The following is a 22824-nucleotide window of genomic DNA, read 5'->3' on the forward strand; positions in this document are numbered from 1 at the left end:
TGGAGCAGCCAAGACTTGAATCAATGTCCATATGGGATGCCAGTGTCACAGGTGGGGGGCTTAACTCACTATGCCACAATGCTGCCTCCCCCATTGTCTTATAAAATCGTTAAACTGAAACACTGCTGATATACTTCAAGTGTTCTCAGGACATTAGATTTTTATCCTATGATGATGTTAATTCAAAGTAATTTGCAGGGTGGCCATTTGGCACAGCAATTAAGATGCTCCTATCTCACACCAGAGTGCTTAGTTCTGTTTCTGATGTCAGCTTCCTACTAACGTGCAGCCTAGGAGGCAGTGGTGACGGCTCAAGTACTTGGGTCCCTGCCACCTGTGTGGGAGACCTGGATTGAATTCTCAGTTCCTGGCTTCAGCATGGTCCAGCCCCAGCTGTTACAGGCATTTGGGAAGTCTACCAGCTGATAGAAGATCTATTTTACCCTTTCTTTTCTTTTTTTAAAGGCAATTTGTTTGCATAGCACTCTTTTCTTACCTCGTCTCAGAGCACAGCATCCAGTAGTGCAAATACCTGTTCACTCTAGCCGTTTACACGGGGTTTCACTGACTCTGGGCCAAGCACTGAGCTGAGGGTTTTACATGAATTACCTTGTGCAATACATGCTGTGAGATAGGTATTCTTTTCATCATTCTCATTTTACAAGTGAGGCACGGAATAGTTAGGTTTAGGCAGCTACCCAGCTAGCAACTATCAGAGCTGGTATTCAAACCCAACTTTATGTGGCTTCAAACTCCAGCTGGGAGCAATTAGTCCTGCTGCTTACAGTGTAATCCCCAAGGGAGCAGTAACAGTATCCATCTTAGTCAGCATTAAATCCACTAGAGCCTCCCGTAGTAGCTGGTGCACAGTAGGCACTCAATAAACACAGTTAATCACTAAATGCATAGCTGCTTATATTTTAAAGAACAAGCTCCAGCAGTAGCATCTGAAATTTAAAAATTATAAGTATATGGTTGACATTCTTTTGATGACAGTTATAGGAAATAAAAAAGAAAGCCAACTAAGGGAAACCAAATGAATCTATGAAGCCCTTAATTAAAAAGTAACAGTGATCCCGTGAATATTCAAAAACTCTATTTGGATAACTATTGCTAGGTAAAGTATCTGTCTTTCATAAGCTCTGTTCATAAATTTTATTCTTAATTACCATAGAATTTAATTTAGGAATACTTTTCCTCAGTTTGCTTAAAGTCTCACAATCAGATTAATCAAATATATGCAACAGAAGACACTAATTATACTGAGAACAATAAAATTAAAACCCCATGTCACCAGAACTTAGTTATAAAACATGGCAATATTAATTATAATATTTAGTTATAATATTAAGAGCATAATATTCACATTAATATATTGTATGTTTAAATATCATTGATTTTAATACAGTTGTACTCCAAATATAAGGAAATAAAGGTAGAAGGATTTCTAATTAGACAACAAATTAAAAATTTGTATCATAGGAATATAGACACAAAGATATTTCTACTGTAAACAAAACCATGAATACAGAATTGGTTATCATTTATAACACAGCTGTAGACTAGAAAGTTTTCTATATTTCATGCATGTTAAGAACTATGCAGTTGGGCTGGCACTGTGGCGTAGTGGGTAAAGCCGCCGCCTGCAGTGCCAGCATCCCATATGGGTGCCGGTTCGAGTCCCGGCTACTCCACTTCTGTTCCAGCTCTCTGCTATGACCTAGGAAAGCAACAGAAGATGGTCCGAGTCCTTGGGCCCCTGCACCTGCATTGGAGGCCCAGAAGAAGCTCCTGGCTCCTGGCTCCAGATCGGCACAGCTCCGGCTGTTACAGCCAATGAACCAGCGGATGGAAGACCTCTCTGTCTCTCCTTCTCTCTGTTCAACTCTGACTTTTAAAGTAAATAAATAAATCTTAAAAAAAAGAGAGAGAGAGAGAGAACTATGCAGGCATTATTTAGATGTCCATATAAAAATGCATCATGAAATTAAAATAATGGTAAATTTTGAACACAATTTCTCCCCCTTTCCTAATACTATCTTAAATGGAAGAGGGTTTTTGAAAAGATGGCTCCACTTCTAAATTTATAAATTGTAAAAAATTTTAAATTTTTGAAATTTTGATGATGGCCAAACTTTCCAAGTTCAATGGGCCATTAAAGATAGAAAGTAATAATCCCTATATTAAGAGAACATACCGATCTTTGTTTTCCTTCTTGCAATGTTTCTACGTGGACAAACTCTGGAAATAAATGTCCAAGATGAAGGAATTGTCCAATCAACCCAACCCATAGTTTTTGTCTCATGATGGAAATTGAAATATCAACCAAACAGGATATGATGAGAGTCAGCAGACATAGGGTTGCTCCTAACTGGGGCACAGAAAACCTGGTTTTTAATTCTGACACTGCCATTAAGTAGCTTAGCGGGGGTGGGAGTGAGAGTGGGGGTAGTACACAGAAATGCATACAATGCAGTTTCCTCTCAGGCCTCAATTTCATCCTTAAGAGCAAAGGGTAGACTAGATCATCTCTCTCTCTCTTTTTTTTTTTTTAAGATTTATTTATTTGTTTGAAAGTCAAGAGTTACACAGAGAAAGGAGAAGCAGAGAGAGAGAGTCTTCCATCCGATGGTTCACTCCCCAGTTGGCCGGAACGGCAGGAGATGCACGGATCAGAAGCCAGGAGCCAGGAGCTTCTTCCAGGTCTCCCACACAGGTACAGGGGCCCAAGAACGTGGACCATCCTCTACTGGTTTCCCAGGCCATAGCAGAAAGCTGGATCAGAAGTGGAGCAGCCAGGTCTGGAACCGGCGCCCATATGGAATGCTGGCGCTTCAGGCCAGGGCATTAACCCACTGCGCCACAGCACCGGCTCCGACTAGACCATCTCTGTAAGAACCCCATCTCTGTACGAACCCCTCAGTTCTTACACTATGGGATGCTAGCATTTCCTTGCCCTCTAATTAATTCATATCTTCTTCCAGATTCCATTCACCAAACATTAAGTCTGCAATGGTATACTAGAAACACACCTTCTGTTTTGGCTTTAATAGGATGGCAAGTCCAGCCCTGGCATCACATGCTGGCAGGGTTTCCTGAGCCTTATGACTCTAAGTTCTTTACTTCCATGAAAAGCAAGGCCCCCAGTGCTAAGGCATATCATCTGCAAGTCAGAGACCGGGTGGCCTGGCTGTGCTGGAACTGAACCTTTAGAGAGTCTTCAGAGACCTCAGTTAGGACATGAACTTTGCACTTGCTACCCGAATCCCTCTCACCACGGTCAGATGCTGAGCATGGGAATGGTTTAATTAGATTGTCAGATCCACTTCTACCTAGCAGAAACACAGGCTAAAAATTGATTCGGAAAATAACAATCACTGTTTTGTAACCCAAAGGCTTAATTAAAAGTAAGGGAATTGCTGTTCCTTCCACGCACCCCATTCTCAGGCAGTTGCAAGCACGCTGAGCACCAACTGTGATGAATTTCAATGTGTACTCTTTCTTGAAGCAATATCCTGCCAGGCTGACCTATATGATAACAAAATCTCAAATCTTGTTATTTAGAAGAACAAGAAACAGATTTCTGGGACATTCCCACTCTTCTACAGGCTGCAGAGACCAGTTGGAAAAATCTAAAACAGCAGCCAAGGGCAATACATAGTTTACTCTCCAGCTTGACTTGGGCTTTTGTCTACCCCACATAAGTGGCATGCAGAGACCCACCTAGAAAAAGCAACGTGCAACAAAGATAATGAGAGCTAGACAGAGGGCAAAGAACGCGTATTCCACCCATGGGTGGTTTTCCATATTAAAATGCTGCCTGCCTTTATAAAAAGCTACGAGTTCTTTTAATTTCTCACATAATTAATTCCTACCAGCTGGTATGCAAAACAAAGACAAGATGGGGAACAGTATTATCATGATAGATACTTCTATATTAACATTTTCCCCTTAACACAGTCCAATTTACACAGTTTTCAAGTTAGGCAAATGATTTAGGACCAAGAGGCTCCTAAATATTAATTTGACAACTCTAGTCTGAAACTTACCACAGATTGTTATCTCTTTGGTGGGAGAAGTACTTATGTGAGTGAAATTCGACTTCTGCATGAGGATTTTCTTGGTTTCAAACAGCACCTCTAAGACATAATGAGCATGAAGTATCTGCGAGGGGGAAGCAGAAGAAAGAGATGTAATAAAACAAGAGGCAAGACGCGGCTGTGTAGAAAACTATAACATGGAGCGTGTGAGCACAAGGTAGGTTGCTGCATTTCAAGCGGCAGCTAAGTCATTCGCAGCTTTGTCTACCACATAACAAGCCCTCAGTAGATATTTGTAATTGAACGAATGACTGGTTCCTAAGACATTTACATCTTTGTAATTGACATTATCCATCTGCAAACATTTCTGATTATTCTTGGCCCATAGAGCCCAAAGAGGTGATAGGACAAAAGGAGACCGCCTTGGCCCTAAAACATCTGCAAGTAACAATAAGAGGAGAGAAGCAGAGGGCATTGGTCTCGTGGTTAGGATGCCTGCATCTCACACTGGCGTGCTTGCGTAAGTATTCCTGGCTCTGGCTGTTGGCCCCGGCTTCATGTTAATGAAGACCCTTGGAAACAGCAGTGATGGTTCAAGTGATTGGGTCCCTGTCACCTACACAGGAGACCTAGACTGAGTTCCCTACTCTTGGCGTCAACCTGGCCCAGCCTTGGCCATTGTGGACATTTGGGGAATGAACCAGCAGATGGGAGCTCTATATTTATATCTGTCCTTTTCTCTCTGCCTCTCAAGTAAATAAATCAGTTTAAAAAAAAGAGAGAGAAAGAAAGAAAAAAAAAAAGGAGAGAGAGAGCATGAGAGCATGCAAAAGAGAACAACCAGGGGCTAATGTTGTAGCAGAATGGGAAAGCTGCTATCTGCAATGCCAGCATCCCATATGGGTGCCAGTTCGAGTCCTAGGTCCTGGCTTCTCTACTTCCAATCTAGCTCCCTGCTAATGCACCTGAGAAAACAGCAGAAGGTGGCCCAAGTACTTGGGCCCCTGTGTGTCTCCCCTATTTGGGAGACCCAGATAGAGCTCCTGGCTTCAATTTGGCCCAGCTCTGGCTGTTGTAACCATTTGGGTAGTTAACCAGCAGAAGGAAGATCTCTGTATCTACTTGTCTCTCTGTAACTCTGCCTTACCAATAAATAAATAAATTTGTTTTGAAGAAAGAGAACAAGTAGACAAAGTTTGTTGAAGAGGTATTGCTTTGTGTTTGTTGGGACATCCTGCCATCTGAAATGGAAAGTAGGTGTTGCTGGGCTCAGAGATCTTACAAGGCAGCCAGAATGGCTCCCAAGGAACTTCTGAATCAGACCTCCCAGCTATGGCTCCAATATTTGAAATACAGCCTTGAGAATTTTCAGAACAACAAGCATATTTCTGTAAAATCTAATTATAAAACATATTCCAGCCAGCGCCGCGGCTCACTAGGCTAATCCTCCGCCTTGTGGCGCCGGCACACTGGGTTCTAGTCCCTGTCGGGGCGCCGGTTCTGTCCCGGCTGCCCCTCTTCCAGGCCAGCTCTCTGCTGTGGCCAGGGAGTGCAGTGGAGGATGGCTCAAGTGCTTGGGCCCTGCATCCCATGGGAGACCAGGATAGGCACCTGGCTCCTGCCATCGGATCAGCGCGGTGCGCAGGCCGCAGCAGCCATTGGAGGGTGAACCAACGGCAAAGGAAGACCTTTCTCTCTCTCTCTCTCTCTCTCACTGTCCACTCTGCCTGTCAAAAAAAAAAAAAAAAAACAACCATATTCCAAACCCCAGTAAAGCACTTGGATTATCTCCTATTTATTACTATTCATCCCATTACTCTTCTGCAGTTACAGTGTTAACAAAATTATAATTTTTTTTGGTATAGGTTTACTTCATTTTTTCCCCTGGGTATTTTTCTTACAATATACTTGTCATTTCCCCTTTTTCAATTATAAAATATTTCAAGTACATAGCCCAAAATATAGCAGAGATGTGACTACCACACAAATTTAGTAGATATTAACACAACTTTAAGTTTCAGAATTACTTAGAACTGTGCTGTCCAATATGGTAGCCACATGGGGTATTACGGACTTGAAATCTGAACTGAGATTCATAGTAGACTTCAAAAAGTCAGTATAAAGGAAAAAAGTAAAAGATCTCATGAATAATTTTAATATAATTGCCTATTAAAATGATGAGATTGTGTGGCCAATGTTGTGGTACAGCATGTTAAGCTGCCACCTACAATGCCAGCATCCCTTATGGGCACCAGTTCGAGTCCTAATTGCTCTACTTCCCATCCAGCTCACTGCTAACGTACCTGGGAAAGCAAGTGCTTGGGCCCTTGCATCCATGTGGGGAAACCCAGATGGAGTTCCAGGCTCCTGGCTTCAGCCTTACCCAGAACCAGCCATCGTGGTCATTTGAGGGAATGAACCAGCAGATGGAAGATCTCTCTCTTTCTCTCTTGATCTGTGTGTGTATGTGTCTCCCTGTCTGTAACTCTGCCTTTCAAAAAAATAACTTTTTAAAAAATGATAATATTTCATATATTAAGTATATTATTAAAATTAATTTCATCTTTTTTACTTTAAATGTGACTACTAGAAATTCTAAATTATGTACATGGCTCATATTATATTTCTATCAGAAAGCACTGGTTTAAATTACTGAAGGCTGAAAGAAGGGCCATAGCTATATATGGTTCAGATATTGCTCTGAGTATAGGCTTAAGGTAGAACCCTTTAAGCAAATACTCTCTCATGGTACCCTGAAATTCCCTGAAATTTCCATTTTCATACCTATAAAAATAATAATTTTTTCTTCCCTAGGCCCTAAAACATATAAGTTTTGAGAATTTTCATGATTAAATACTTGTTGCAGGGCAGGTATTAAGGTACAATGGTTATTAAGCCACTGCTTGGGACACCTGCATCTCATATTAAAGTGCCTGGGATTGAGTTCTGGCTCCTCCTTTTTTTTTTTATGATTTATTTATTTGAAAGTTAGAGTTATACAGGGGGGGGGGGGGGTGTGCCTTTCATCCACTGATTCACTCCCCAATTGGCCACAACAGCCAGAGCTGAGCCGATCCAAAGCCAGGAGCCGGGAGCTTCTTCCAGGTCTCCCAGGTGGGTGCAGGGGCCCAAGGACTTGAGCCATCTTCTACTGCTATCTCAGGCCATAGCACAGAGCTGGATTGGAAGAGAAGCATCTGGGACTAGAACCGGCGCCCATATGGGATGTGGGTGCTTCAGGCCAGGGCGTTAACCCACTGCACCACAGCACTGGCCCCTCCTCCACTTTTGATCTAGCTTCCTGTTGGTGCACCTGAGAGGCAGCAGGTACTGGCCCAAGTAATTGGGTTCCTGCCACCCACAAGGGAGATTGAAATTGAGTTCCTGACTCCTGGTTTTGGCCTGGCCAGCCCTGCCTGTTGTGGGCATTTGGGGAGTGAACCAGTGGAAGGAAGACCTCTTGGTGTTTCTCCCTCTTTCTCTGTCACTCTGTCTTTCAAATAAATAAATAAATAAATAAAACTTAAAAATAAATACTTGTTTTAAAGAGACAGGAAACAGGATTTCTGAGAATTAGGAGGAAACAGAAGGGCCCCTGGATACTGATTAATGAGGAGAAGCCCACATTTCATGTGTATCCAAGACTTAATGGGTTTCAATGTAGTTCCCCACAAAAGCTTCTAAATCCATTTAATCCACAACTTGAATCAAAACTTAAACATGAACGTTCCTTTAGCCACATTTTAGAGCCATGGGCAAAAGCATTTTTGTATAATGGCTTACGCCAGCACATCTGTTGATTCCCAGCACTGGGTTCAGTGTTACCTTAATGGGTCCATTTGTAGCACTGATCAGAGTAGTTGTTTTTCCAAAATGTTAAATTAACATAATGACTGGGAATATATTGCAACAACTGAAAATCCTTATTATTAAAATAACTTTTCTGGGTCCTAGCTTGGCTAAAAACTACTTTGGTTTTGGTTTTAGAATCATTTATTTGTTTGTTTGAAAGGCAGAGAAGAATTCCCCAAATGTCTGTGGGGACTAGACCAGATTGAAGCCAGGAGTCAGGAGCTCAATTTGGGTCTCCCTCAAGTACTTGGTCTCCCAATTCGGGCAGGGACCAAGTACCTGAACCATCATCTGCTGCCTCCTAGGGTGTACAGTAGCAGGAGTGCTGGAATCAGAAGCAGGGCTGCAACTTGAACCGAGGTACTCAGACATGGGATATTGGATATGGGATATGGGGTGTGTCTTAATTGCTGTGCCAAATGCCTGCTCCAGGAGGTAAGCATCTTACCCAGCACCCTAAATGCTAGTCTACATGCCCACTTCTAAAATCACTGCTAATATTAGTATTTTTAAAGGCTTTCTTTTAATAGCATTATAATTGGGCTTACAATTGCAATATTAAATACTCAAAACAATTAATTCAGATATTGATTTCTACATTTATAAAAAATATTCAGATGTAATAACAAGTTAAATGAAGTATTAATTAAAAGGCAGTGAAGGAGGAACATACTACCTTTAAAGGACCATTTCTTTTTGTTTTAAAAGGAACTAGTTTTTGAATGGACAGACAACTAATTTTTAGTTGACATAAAAATTGAAGTGGTAAAAAGGGATAGAATAATGAAAAGTAAGTTTCATTCTTCCCTAGACATCAGTCCCAGATCCCTGTTCCCAGAAACAGCCACAAGTAAGTGTCTTCCGTATTTTTCCCAAAAATATCCTATGCATTTGAAAGCATACAAAAATTAATATAACCACACATGAATATGCAAATATATATGTAAATGTATGATCCCTTAAATAAAATGTGGTATATCCATACAAATTAATATATATCATTTGGCTAACCTGGGAAAGAAGTACTGGTATATGCTACAGAATGGGTGAACAGTAAAAACATGCCAAGTGGAAGAGGCAGACATAAAAGACCTTCTATTTTGGACAATCTCTTTCATATGTAATGTCCACATTAGAAAACTCCATAGAGACAGAAAGGAAATTAGCGGTTGCCAAGGATTTAAGGAGATGGGGAAAGGATGTCACTGCTACTGGGTAGAGGGCTTTGTTTGGGGATGATAAAAATGTTCTGGAATTAAATAGCAGCAAGAGTTGCACAACATTTTGAACATACTAAAAACCACTGAATTATACACTTTGAAACAGTTAAAATGATTAATTTTATGTTATGTGAATTTTATCTCAGTTTTTAAAAATCAAGATATATAATCCTTAATTTTTTATGCATGGGAACATATACACTGCTTTGAAACTTGTATTTCTCCTGTAACAACATAACTTTTTCAATTTCATACAGTCAAAATTATCAATCTTTTCCATTATGGCTCCTTGGATTCATGTATATTTTATTTCCTTGAACATATGAAGCATACTTTTGTTAATCTGGGAGGCAGAGAGTGAGCTCCTAACTGCTGATTCACTCCCCAAATGCCTGCAATGACCAGGACTGGGCCTGGCCAAGGCCAGGAGTCAGGAGCTCAATCTGGCGAGAGCTAACCACTTGAGCCATCACCTGTTTCCTCTCAGAACCTACATTGGCAGGAAGCTGGAATTGGGAGCCAGAACCTGGACTCAAACCTAAGCACTCTGATATGACAGCCAGGCATCCCAATCAGCAGCTTAACCGCTATACTGAACGCCTGCCACTAAGCAGTTAATGTTATTATCTAAATATCTCTTTCCATTATTTCTGGTGTGTCTGTTTTCTTTCATGCCTCCTATAGTCTCCTTTATTTGTAGTGAGTTCTGGACATTGTACAAGGGGTTTTCAAAAGTTCATGGAAAGTACATATTATGAAAAAAAGATAGATTTCAAAATGTTTTTGCACAAAAGTAAACATCTTTTAATTCCATTTTCCATGAACTTTTTGAAGCACCTTGTATATGAAAAATTAGAGACATGATTTAAAAGTCTATTTACTTCCAAAGAGGATTTAAATTTACTGTTGGCAGGTGGCTAGAAGCATGAGTTATCTAGGATGATCTTAATTCAATTTTGGAATTAGATAATTCAAAGCTATGCTTCAACCCCTACAGAGCCAGGCAACTTGCAGTTCACTCTTACTCCTCCAGTCTGCCCTCAAGGCCCTAACCTGGGAATGAGGTTTGGGGTGGTTTCAGAGCAAATGGTGGAGCAGGTAGCTCTGAAGTGCCATCTCTGCAGAGAAAAATTGAGAAATCAAGCAAAAAAAAATTGAGAATCAACTTCGTCATAACTCTGAGAAATGTTCAAAGTTTACAACACACACACACTTAAGAGAAACTTACAATGGCCATCTCATGCAGGAAGTCAAGACTAAGGCAGTTGTAATGGCCTAAGAGGTGAAGGGGGGCTGGGGTGCAGTGGCACTGTGGCGCAGCGGATTAAAGCCCCATCTAACCAGCATCTCATATGGACACTGGTTCAAGTCCCAGCTGCTCCACTTCTGATCCGGCAGAAGGCAGTAGAAGATGGCCCAAGTCTTTGGGCCCCTGCACCTGTGTGGGAGACCCGGAAGAAGCTCCTGGCTCCTGCCTCTGGATCAGCACCGCTCTGACTGTTGTGGCCAAATGGGGAGTGAACCAGCAGATGGAAGACTCTCTCTCTCTCTCTCTCTCTCTCTCTCTCTCTCTCTCTCTCTGCCTCTCCTTCTCTCGCTGTGTAACTCTGATTATTCAAGTAAATAAATAAATCTTTTTTAAAAGATTTATTTTATTTATTTGAAAGACAGTTACAGAGAGAGGTAGAGATAGAGAGAGAGGTTTTCCATTTGATGGTTCACTCCCCAGTTGGCCACAATGACCAGAGCTGCACCGATCCGAAAGCAGGAGCCCAGAGCTTCCTCCGGGTCTCCCACACGGGTGCAGGGGCCCAAGGACTTGGGCCATCTTCTACTGCTTTCCCAGGCCATAGCAGAGAGCTAGAACAGAAGTGGAGCAGCCGGGACTAGAACCGGCAACCATATGGGATGCTGGTGCTTCAGGCCAGGGCTTTAACCCACTGCGCCACAGCACTGGCCCCAATAAATAAATCTTTTTTTTAAAAAGAAGTGAATGGGGTACCCCAATAGAGCCTGTAGAGATGAAGAGAGATTTGTTTCTTTTCCTTCTCCTTCCCTCTCTCCGCCCTACCATTCACTGAAAGACACAGAGATGGAAACAGAGAGGCAAAGACTGAGAGAGAGAGATCTTTCATTAACTGGTTCATTCCTCAAATGCCTGCAGAAACCAGGAGCCAGGAACTTAATCTGGGTCTCCCACATGGGTGGGAGAGATCCAAGCACTTGAACCATCACTTGTTGCCTCCCAGGGTGCATATGAGCGGGAATTCTAGAATTGGAATCAGAACCAGGACTTGAACCTAGGTACTCTGATATTGGATGCAGACACCACAAGCAATGCCTTAACCATTGCACCAAACGCTCATGCCCTCTCCGTTTTTTCAAATGGCTCCTGGTGTCCAAGGAATTTTCTGTCAAAACAGTAGAGGAGCACAGGCTACAGGAACAGAAACTTCAGAAATGGCACACACCATAGAACACTCCCAACAACAGAATACACATTTTTCCCAAGAACACATGGAACACTCTCCAGGGTAGACCACATGTTGGGCCACAAAATACGCCTCAATAAACTTAAAAGGAGTGAAATCATGCAAAGTACCATCTCTGACCACAATGGATTGAAACATCAATAACAGAAGCAAAACTGGAAAATTCACAAATATGTGGCAATTACACAATATATTCTTAAACAATCCATGGGCTTAAAAAAATTGAAAGTTACAAGGACAACTAGAAGATAGTTTGAGGTGAATGAAAATGAAAACATAACATACCAAATCTCATGGGATACAACAGAAATGTATAGGTGTAAATGGCTGCATTAGAAATAAAGACCTCAAATCAATAACCTACCAACACTTTAATGAGCTAGAAAACAAAAGCAAACTAAACTCAAAGTTAGCTGAAGAAAATGAGAATTTCAGTGGAGATAAATGAAATGGAAAACAGAAAAACAATAAAGAATATCAACAAAACAAAAAGTTCTTTGAAAAGATGAAAAAATCCTTTAGCTAGAAATGATTAAGAAAAAACAGAAAATGCAAGTAATTAAAATCAGAAAATGAGGCCATTATCATTTACCTTATAGAAATAAAAAAAGATTATAAATGCATACTATAAGCAAGTATACACTGACAGATAGCTTAGATGAAATGGACAAATTCCTAGAAACACACAAATTACCAAAACAGATTCAGGAAGAAACAGAAAATCTGAACAGATCTAGAACAAGTAGAGACATCAGATCAGTAATCAAAAACTTCCTCACAAAGAAAAATCCAAAACCAGATGGCGTCACTGATGAACTCCATTAAACATTTAAACAAGAATTAACACCAGTCCTTCTTCAACTCTTCCAAGAAGTAGAATAAGAAGGGAGTGGGTATTTGGTCTAGCACTTAAGACACTGGTTAAGATCCATGCATCCACATTGGAGTGGTTCAATTCAATTTGAGGCTCTGGATCCTGACTACAGGTTCCTGCTAATGCAGACCCTGGGAGGGAGCAGTGATGGTTCAAGTAATTAGGACCCTGCCACCCACTTGGGAGGCCTGGATTGATTTCCCAGCTACTGGCTTCAGCCTGGCCCAGTGATACCCACTGTAGCCACTTGGAATATGAACTTGGGCCAGGTGGGAGCTTGCTCGCTCACTCTCTCTCTCTCTCATAAGTAAATATAATTTTAAAACAATATAATTTAAAAAAAAAAAAAAACGGGACTGGCATTTGTCAAACAAGTTAAGCTGCCACCTGGGACACTCACATCTCATATCAGAATGTCTGTTTTGAGTCCCAGTTCCATTCTCCATTCCAGTTTCCAGCTATTGCACACCTTGGGAGGTACCAGATGATGGCTCAAGTACTCAGGTCCCTGCTACCCATGTGGAAGATCCAGACTGAGTTCCCAACCCCTGTAGTTGGCCTGGCCCAGTCCTTGATGCTATAAACATTTGAAAAGTAAAGCAGCAGATAGGAGATCTCTCTCTGTTTCTCTGCCTTTCAAATAAGTAAAACAAATAATTAAATATTTTTATAAAGAAATAGAAGAGGAAACAATTCCTAGCTCATTCAATAAGACCAGTATTAACCTGATGCTACAACCAAAGATATTACAAGAAAAAATTACAGATAAATAGCTCTTACAAAAATAGATTCAAAAATCCTGAACAAAACACCAGCAAACCAAATCCAACAACAGTCTAAAGGAATTACATACAAGGACCAACTTGGAAGTATCCCAGGAATATATAGGTAGTTCAACATAAGAAAATTAACCAATATATTACATCACATCAATAAAATGAAGGAAAAAGAAACACAAAATTACCATAAATGATGCAGAAAAATCATTTGACAAAATCCAATACTCTCATGATGAAACCATACGGAAAACTGAGACTAGAAGGAAACGTCCCCAACATGACACAAGGAACTTATGAAAAAAATCACAACTAACATCAAACTCAATGGTGAAAGACTGAAAACTTTCCTCTAAGATCAGTGATAAGAAAAACATGCCAATTTCACCACTGCTATTTAATATTGTGCTGGAAGTACTAGCCAGAGAAATTAGGCAAGAAAAAGAAACAAAAGGTATCCATTACAGAAGAGAGGAAATAGGGGCAGGTGTTCAGCCTAGCAGTTAATATGCCTGCATCTCATATTGGAGTGCCTGGATTCAAGTCATGGCTCCACTTCTGATTCCAGCTTCTTGCTACTGTAGACCCAGGGAGGCAGCAGGTGATGGCTCAAGTAGTTGGCTCTCTGCTACCCATGTGGGGAAACATGGATTGAGTTCCCAACTCTCAGCTTCAACCTGGCCCAGCTCTGGCTGTTGCAGGTATTTGAGGAGTGAACTAATAAATGGGAGCTGTGTGTGTGTGTGTGTGTCTGCTTCTCAAATAAATGAATGAATGAATTTTTTTTAAAAAAGGAAGCAGTTAAACTATCTCCATTTACAGATAACATGACCTTGTATATGGAATATACCAAAGAATCTACATATACACAAAAACTACTAGAGTTAATAAGTCTATTCAACAAACTTGCAAAATACAAAATCAACATTAAAACAATGAATAATCCAAAAAGGAATTAAGAAAGCAATTTTTTTACAACATCTAATTAAAGAATAAAAATCCCTAATAATAAATTTAACAAGATGGTGAAAGATTTGGAAGATTCTACTGAAAACTACAAAACATTGCTGAAATCAAAGAAGGCATAAATAAATGGAAAGACATCCTATGCTCATGGATTAGAAGATTTACTATAATCAAGATGGCAATACCTCCCAAAATGATCTGCCTGTTCAGTGCAATCCCTATCAGGATCTCAAAAGGCTCTTTTGCAGAAATGGAAAATTTGATCCGCAAAGTCATTGCAAGGAGCTCTAATTAGCCAGAAAAATATTGAAAAGAAACAAAGCTGAAGGATTCACTTTTCCCCATTTAAAAACATACTATAAAACTAGCATAATCAAGACAGTGTGGCACTGGCATAAAGACAGATAGATAGACCAATAGAATAGAATTGAGACTCCAGAAACAAAGCCCATATATCTATGACCTATTGATATTTGGCATGGGTGCCATGACCAATCAGTGGAGGAAAGAACAGTTTCTTCAAAAAATGGCATTGTGATACCTGCATGTGCAAAGAATGAAGTTTGATCCCTACCTTAAACCATATGTAGAAATTAACTCAAAATGGCTTATAGGGGGCCAGTGCTGTGGTGTAGCAGGTAAAGCCACAGCCTGCAACGCTGGCATCCCATATGAGAACAGGTTTGAGTCCTGCCTGCTCCACTTCTGATCCAGCTCTCTGCTATAGCATGAAGAAACAGCAGAAGATGGCCCAAGTCCTTGGGCCCCTGTACCCATGTGAGAGACCCAGAGGAAGCTCCTGGCTCCTGGCTTTGGATCAGCACAGCTCCAGCCATTGCAGCCAAATGGGGAGTGAACCAGTGGATGGAGGACCCGCCTCCTCCCACCTCTCCTCCTCTCTCTGTGTAATTGACTTTCAAATAAATAAATAAATCTTTTTTAAAAATGGCTTATAGAGGGCCGGCACCGTGGCTCAACAGGCTAATCCTCCGCCTTGTGGCGCCGGCACACCGGGTTCTAGTCCTGGTCGGGGCGCTGGATTCTGTCCCAGTTGCCCCTCTTCCAGGCCAGCTCTCTGCTGTGGCCAGGGAGTGCAGAGGAGGATGGCCCAAGTGCTTGGGCCCTGCACCCGCATGGGAGACCAGGAGAAGCTCCTGGCTCCTGGCTTCGGATCAGCACGATGCACCAGCTGCAGCAGCCATTGGAGGGTGAACCAACGGCAAAGGAAGACCTTTCTCTCTGTCTCTCTCTCTCTCACTGTCCACTCTGCGTGTCAAAAATTAAAAAAAAAGAAAAAAGAAAAAAGAATGGCTTACAGACCTAAATGTAAGATCTAAAACTATAAAACTCTCAGGAGAAACCATGAAGAGTGGAGGTGGCATTTGGCATGGCAGTTAGGATGCCACTTGGGATACTCATATCCCCTATGGAAGTGCTAGGGTTGGAGTCCTGGCTCCACTTCTGATTCTAGCTTCCTGCTAATGGGCACCCTGGGAGGCAGCAGGTGATAGCTTAAGTATTTGGGGCCCTTCCACCCACATGGGAGATCTCGATTGAGTTATGGGCTCCTGGCTTTGGCCTTGGCTATTGTGAGTATTTAGGGAGTGAATCAGCAGATGGAAGTTCTTTCTGTCTCTGTCTCTGTATTGCTCTTTCAAATAAAAAATATTTAAAAAGAAAACATAAGGATAAATCATCACAGTCTTGGATTTGGCAATAGATTCTTAAAAGTGACACCAAAAGCACAAGCAAACCAAAGGAAAAATATGAATAAATTGGACTTCACCAAAATTAAAAACTTTTGTGTATCAAAATACATTATCAGGAAAGTAAAAAGATAACCTACAGAATGGGAGAAAATGTTTACAAATCATCTATTTAGGGGCCAGTGTTTTGGTGTAGCAGGTTAAGCTACCTGCAATGCCAGCATCCCTTATGGATGCAGGTTCATGTCCTGGCTGCTCCACTTCCAATCCAGTTCCCTACTAATGTGCCTGAGAAAGCAGCAGAAGATAGCCCAAGTGCCTGGGCCCCTGAACCCATGTGGAAGACCCGGACGAAGCTCCTGGCTCCCAGCTTCAGCCTGGCTCAGCCCTGGCCATTGCGAGTATTTGGGGAGTGAACCAGAGGATGGAAGACCTCTCTGTCTGTCTGTCTGTCTCTCTCTCTCTGCCTCTCTGTAACTCTGCCTTTCAAATAAATAAATAAATCACTTAAAAATCATCTACATAATCAGGAACTTATACACAGAATAAACTCTTAAAATTCAATAATAAAAAGGGGAAAATGCTGTGGCGTAGTGGGTAAAGCTGCCGCCTGCAGTGCCGGCATCCCATATGGGAACAGGTTTGAGTCCTGCCTGCTCCACTTCTGATCCAGCTCTCTGCTATAGTCTGGGAAAGCAGTAGAAGAAGGCCCAAGTCCTTGGGCCCTTGCACCCTCATGGGAGACCCAGAAGAAGCTCCTGGCTCCTGGCTTTGGACCTACTCAGCTCCAACCATTGCAGCCAACTGGGGAGTGAACCAGCAGATGGAAGACTTCTCTTTCTTTCTCTGCCTCTGCCTTTCTGTAACTCTGCTTTCAAGTAAAGTAAATAAATCTTTAAAAAAAAAAACTCTGAGTTTAAAAAAACTCAATAATAAAAAGACAACCTGATTTTAAAGTGGGCATAGGATCTACATAGACATTTCTGCAAAGAATGTAAACAAATAGCCAATAATTGCATGAAATGATGCTCAAAGTCATTAGTTGTCAGGGAAATGCAAATCAAAACCATCATGAGGAAATCACTTCGTATACAACAGAATAGCTATATTAAAAATAACAGTGTTGGCTTTAAAAAAGTGGAAAAACTGGAACGCTCATACGTTGTTGGTGAGAATGTAAAATGATGTTGTCACTGTAGAAAGCTTTTTAGCAGTTATTCAAAAAGTTAAAGATGGAGTTACCCTAAGACCCCACAATTACACTCTGGGTATGTGTACAAGAGAACTGAGGAGATGTGTTCATATAAAAATGTGTACATGAATGGTCATAGAAGCGCTGTTCATAAAAGCCAAAAGGTGGAAACAATCCAAGGGTTCATCCATTGATAAATGGATAAATAGAATGTAGTATACACTGGAATATTCAGTCATAAAAAACATAAAGTAATGACACATGATATGACATAGATGAACCTCAAAAACACTATATTAAGTGAAAGAGGCCAAACATAAATGGCCACATATTATATAATTTCATTTATATGAAGTATCCAGCATAGGCAAATTCATAGAAACAGAAAGTAGAAAAGTGGCTGACCAGGGTAGGGGAAGAAGGAATGGTAATGAGTATAATTTTTCTTTCTGAGGTGATGAATATGTTCTAGAATTAGATATTGGTGATGGTTGCACAGCCTTGTGACTGTACTAAAACTCACTGAATTGTACACTTTAAAATGGTGGATTCTATGGTATGTGAATTCTATCTTGGAAAAAGCAAAGGAACATTATAAGCCTATAGATGGAGGGGAGGTTGCCATGCACCCAAGGAGAGTGTTATTTAATAGGTTAAGCAAAGCAGAGGGTAAATCACATGGTGTAAAACATTTTCCCAAGGAAATGCATTTCTGCTGCAGTATTTTCATTCACTCATTCAACAGTCACTGGGCACCTGTTATGTCAAAGAATCAGGGTAGCTTCGGCTTTCACTTGCCTGTTGTTTCTTGAAGGCCTCAATAAGTAAATCGATATCAGGAAAAGTGAGAGGAAATTGCAGCCGAGGACCCTCATAGGAGTCTGGGACTTCTACCAATCCCACATAGTCCTGTCTATCCTTGATATCCTGGAGGGTGCTTTCAAACAGTCGACTCGCCAATTCTGGAAGCAGAAAGACAGGAAGGTGGGGAAGAGTGGGAATCAACGCTTATGTGTAATAACTATCTTCTTACATACCTAGCCCGTGGAAGGCCTGATGAGAGGTGTTATGAATACCAAGATGGCCCACATCTACATGTGACAAGGGGTGATGGATTCTGAGACTAGCAGCTACATTTCATGGATCACTAGTGTCCCTTCCAGGATCCACGCTGTACCACAGTGGTGAGTCCAGAACCAATGGGGAAGACAGGCGGAATCACAGTGAAACCTGGTCAAGTCAAGGTATTTTGAGCTCTAACTCCAATTTTTTTTTTTTTACCCATTCTTACATCCAAGACTTTTACAAGTAAGACTGAAAACATAACAATGCACTGTATTTGGTTCAAACATCTGCTGCTATTCAGGATTTCCAGAAAATTAAACTGCAGTCTTCAATTTTTCCCTGTTAAACACTTCAGAGAGTTTTACTTAGCTATAATTGATTTGTTTCTCTCTACACAGAAAAATAAATTTTCTGACATGGTTTTCTTTTTTTCTTGGTAACAAAGCAGACAAAATTAAATGACAAACCATAGATAGATATACCTTAAGGGCTTCTGTGTCTCAGAGATATACTGCTTTTTTTTTTTTTTTTTTTGACAGGCAGAGTGGATAGTGATAGAGAGACAGAGAGAGAGAGAAAGGTCTTCCTTTGCCATTGGTTCACCCTCCAATGGCCGCTGCGGCTGGCATGCTGCAGCCGGCGCACCGCGCTGATCCGATGGCAGGAGCCAGGTGCCTATCCTGGTCTCCCATGGGGTGCAGGGCCCAAGCACTTGGGCCATCCTCCTCTGCACTCCCTGGCCACAGCAGAGAGCTGGCCTGGAAGAGGGGCAACCGGGACAGAATCCGGCGCCCCGACCGGGGCTAGAACCCGGTGTGCCGGCACCGCAAGGCAGAGGATTAGCCTAGTGAGCCGCGGCGCCGGTCTGAGATATTGCTATTGTAAGAGATTGCCTTCACCACCCACTTTAGTAGGTGCTGAGACCCAGGGTGTCTTCTTGCAAAATTGCCCAGGAAACAGCCCAAGAAGAGAAATCTAGATGATTTAAGTGGAGAAAGGTGAAAGGAGATGGGACAGATGCTAGGTTAGCAGTTGTCAACAGAAGACATTTTTTTCATAATCTGGCTCTGTAACCCCAATCCTCCCAATCTGTAGCCATGCTCTTTTTAATGTGATTTTACAATCACTCTCCTTAAGAGTCTATTTTTTTCCCTTTCCCTCCCTTCAAGCTGAGCTGGCTCATGACTTGTATTTGCCTAAGGAATGTGGTGAAAACGACATATACCAGCTCCAGGCCAGGTCTCAGGAGGCCTTGTATGCTTCTACACACTCTTTTGAAACTGTGCCACTCCCACAAATCCCAGGCTAGCCTACTGAAAGACCCAACCCCAGTGGAACAGAGCTGAGCCATCCTAGCCAAGGCTGTCGCTGATCAGCCTGCAGCCAGCAGACCCTCAGACACATGAGTCAACCCCAGCCAACTGCCAAAGCAAGCCTGCCAACATCAGCAGAAGAAGTCAGCCAATCTGTAGAGCATAAAGAAATGCATAAAGAAATGTTTATCACATGCCACTGAGGTACTGTGGCTGTTTCATATGCAATATCATTGCAGTAACAGATAAGTGACTCAGAGGACAATGACATACTCGTTAACTCTGATTTGCTACTAATGCCATTCATCAGAAGTCCTTTGCAGGCACCTTCCATCTTTTTGAATATTTAGAGTATTGATGTTTGGAAAGTAGGATACTAGCAGGTGCAGACAGAATATATTTTTTATGATCTGGTTATATGACAAATTACAGTTATGAACTAAACTTGAAAAATTTCTAAAGCAAGTCAGAATAATTATTAGTTTTAAAAAATAATTTCTAAATTATTGTGTACATCAACTTTTGTTGGTGGAGGTTGATGTTACACAAGTGGAATTTAGGAGTAATAATGTCTATCTTCAATGTGGTCCAGTGGAGACTATTATTCTCCTTAGGATTCAGTTTGAGATTTAAGAGTATATTAATTATTCCAATATAGAAATTAGAAATGTAAGGCCGGCGCCGCGGCTCACTAGGCTAATCCTCCACCTTGCGGCACCGGCACACCGGGTTCTAGTCCCGGTCGGGGCACCGATCCTGTCCCGGTTGCCCCTCTTCCAGGCCAGCTCTCTGCTGTGGCCAGGGAGTGCAGTGGAGGATGGCCCAAGTGCTTGGGCCCTGCACCCCATGGGAGACCAGGAGAAGCACCTGGCTCCTGCCATCGGATCAGCGCGGTGCGCCGGCCGCAGCGCGCCAACCGCGGCGGCCATTGGAGGGTGAACCAACGGCAAAAAGGAAGACCTTTCTCTCTGTCTCTCTCTCTCACTGTCCACTCTGCCTGTCAAAAAAAAAAAAAAAAGAAATTAGAAATGTAGAGCATCTTGATCAACTTTATCTCAGATTCATTATGTTGGGCTGTTTTTGATACCTCAATACTCAACTGCAGTAATCATCATGCCACCCATTTCAATTTGATAGTCATTCTGGGTTTTTCTCACGATTTATTTACTTTAATTGAAAGGTAGAATTGCAGAGAGAGAGGGAGAGATCGAGAATTAAGAAGAGATCTTCCATCTTCTGGTTCACTCCCCTAGATCGCCGCAATAGGGCCGGGCCAGACTGAAGCCAGGAGTCAGGAACTCCATTTGGGTCTCCCACGTAGGTGGAAGGGGCCAAAGTACTTGGGCCATCTTCCGCTGCCTTCCCAGGCGCATTAGCAGGGAGCTGGATCTGAAGTGCAGCAGCCAGGACTTGAACCAGTGCCCATATGAGATGCCAGCATTGCAAGTGGCAGCTTAACCCTCTATGCCACAATACTTGCCCCCCCTTATTCTTTTTATTTTTATTTACTTACTTGGCAGTCATTCTTGGGGATGAATCTTACACCAAAGGAAGTTTCCTTTTCTTGATTCTATACACTGAAATATCAAGCAACTTTTAGAAAAAAACAAAACCAAGTAGGGACCTGTGTTGTGACACAGCAGGTTAAACTGCCACTTACAGTGCTGGCATCCCATATAGGCACTGGATGGAGCCCCAACTACTGCACTTCAGATCCAGCTCCCTGCTAATGTGCCTAAGAAAAGCAGTGGAGGATGGCCCAGGTCCTTGGGCCCCCTGCCACCCATTTGGGAGTCCCAGAAGAAACTCCTGGCTCCTGGTTTCAGGTTGGCCCAGCCCTCACCATTACGGCCATTTGGGAAGTGAACCAGCAGATGGAAGATGGATCTTCACTCGCCCCCCCCCCCCCACCATCCTGCCCTCCATAACTCTGCCTTTCAAATAAATAAACAAAATATTTTTAAAAAAGACTAAAACTAAAATAAAACCTAGCAGTTTTACGAATCATCTAACAGAGTTGTAAATGATTGGTTTCTGTTACGCACTCTAAGAAGCACAGCGCACGTGGAGCACACATGGTCAGAGCAGGGGTTTTGGTGTTCAGATGGGGAGGAATGTATGGTGTGGCTGTAGTGTGGATGAGAAAGGCTGTGTAGCTTTTTTTTTTTTTTTTTGACAGGCAGAGTGGATAGTGGGAGAGAGAGAGACAGAGAGGAAGGTCTTCCTTTTTGCCGTTGGTTCACCCTCCAATGACCGCTGTGGCCGGCACATCTTGCTGATCCGAAGCCAGGAGCCAGGTGCTTCTCCTGGTCTCCCATGCGGATGCAGGGCCCAAGCACTTGGGCCATCCTCCACTGCACTCCTGGGCCATAGCAGAGAGCTGGCCTGGAAGAGGGGCAACCGGGATAGAATCCGGCGCCCCAACCAGGACTAGAACCTGGTGTGCCGGCGCCGCAAGGCAGAGGATTAGCCTGTTAAGCCACGGCGCCAGCCGCTGTGTAGCTTTTGAAGCCCGCCTGACTTAGCTACTGGCGGGAAAGAGGAAAGGAAGTCAAGGACGTAGCTCAGCGTATGAGGTTCTCTATGGGGATGCCCACTGCAGCCCTCCTCCAAGTGCTCAGAGGCCTGGCAACCTCACTCACCACTTCCTCTGTGGCCTCCCTCCACCTTCAGTGTGATCCTCTACGCAGTTAAAGAGCTGAGGATGCCCCCGGTCTAAAATAGCACCCCGGTCCCCCAATCTGCCCCACACTGAGGCAGATTTCCTCTTCCACCTTAGCACTCTGATGTTTGTTATTTCAGCTTTGGTGTCTCCACTGTTCCTGTTCCCTGGATTGTCTTTACTGTCTCCTCTTTGGGTAATTTCTCCTCCTCCTTCAAAACTCCACAAAGCCACCCAGGTTGAGCCCCAAATTACATCTTTTCCATGGTGGCACACTGATAATGATGGCAAGGAGGTCGCTTACTTACTAAATGCTTATTGCCAGGCACTGTTCTAAGCTCTTGACACATATATATTCAAGTAATGGTTCTAACTACGCTGTGAGGTAAATATTACAATTATCCCCACTTTATACATGAGGAGAATGAGGTACAATATGTAAATGGGAGGGAACTCAACCCAGACAAGCTGCTTCCAAACCCACACTCATAATCACTGCATTATTGCTACACATTAAAACATAACTATTTCAGGGGCTGGTGCTGTGGCATAGTGGGTAAAGCCACCACCTGCAGTGCCAGCATCCTAAGTGGGCGCCGTTCAAATACCAGCTGTTCCACTTCCAATCCAGCTCTCTGCTATGGCTGGAAAAGCAGTAGAAGATGG

At 42.5% G+C, this 22824-nt stretch overlaps 1 protein-coding gene across 1 annotated transcript in view; it reads right to left on the bottom strand.

Annotated features, from left to right (window-relative positions):
- PPEF1 (protein phosphatase with EF-hand domain 1) overlaps window positions 1–22824 on the bottom strand; it is a 121343-nt gene that overhangs the window by 59601 nt on the left and 38918 nt on the right. Inside the window, exons 5-6 of the mRNA XM_062183411.1 lie at window positions 17917–18080; window positions 4050–4164 (exon numbers count right to left, since the gene is read on the bottom strand). Of these exons, the coding sequence (XP_062039395.1) occupies window positions 4050–4164; window positions 17917–18080 (279 nt within the window). The remainder of the gene's footprint in view (window positions 1–4049; window positions 4165–17916; window positions 18081–22824) is intronic.

This window comes from Lepus europaeus, chromosome X, assembly GCF_033115175.1.
Source record: "Lepus europaeus isolate LE1 chromosome X, mLepTim1.pri, whole genome shotgun sequence".
NCBI lineage: Eukaryota > Metazoa > Chordata > Mammalia > Lagomorpha > Leporidae > Lepus > Lepus europaeus.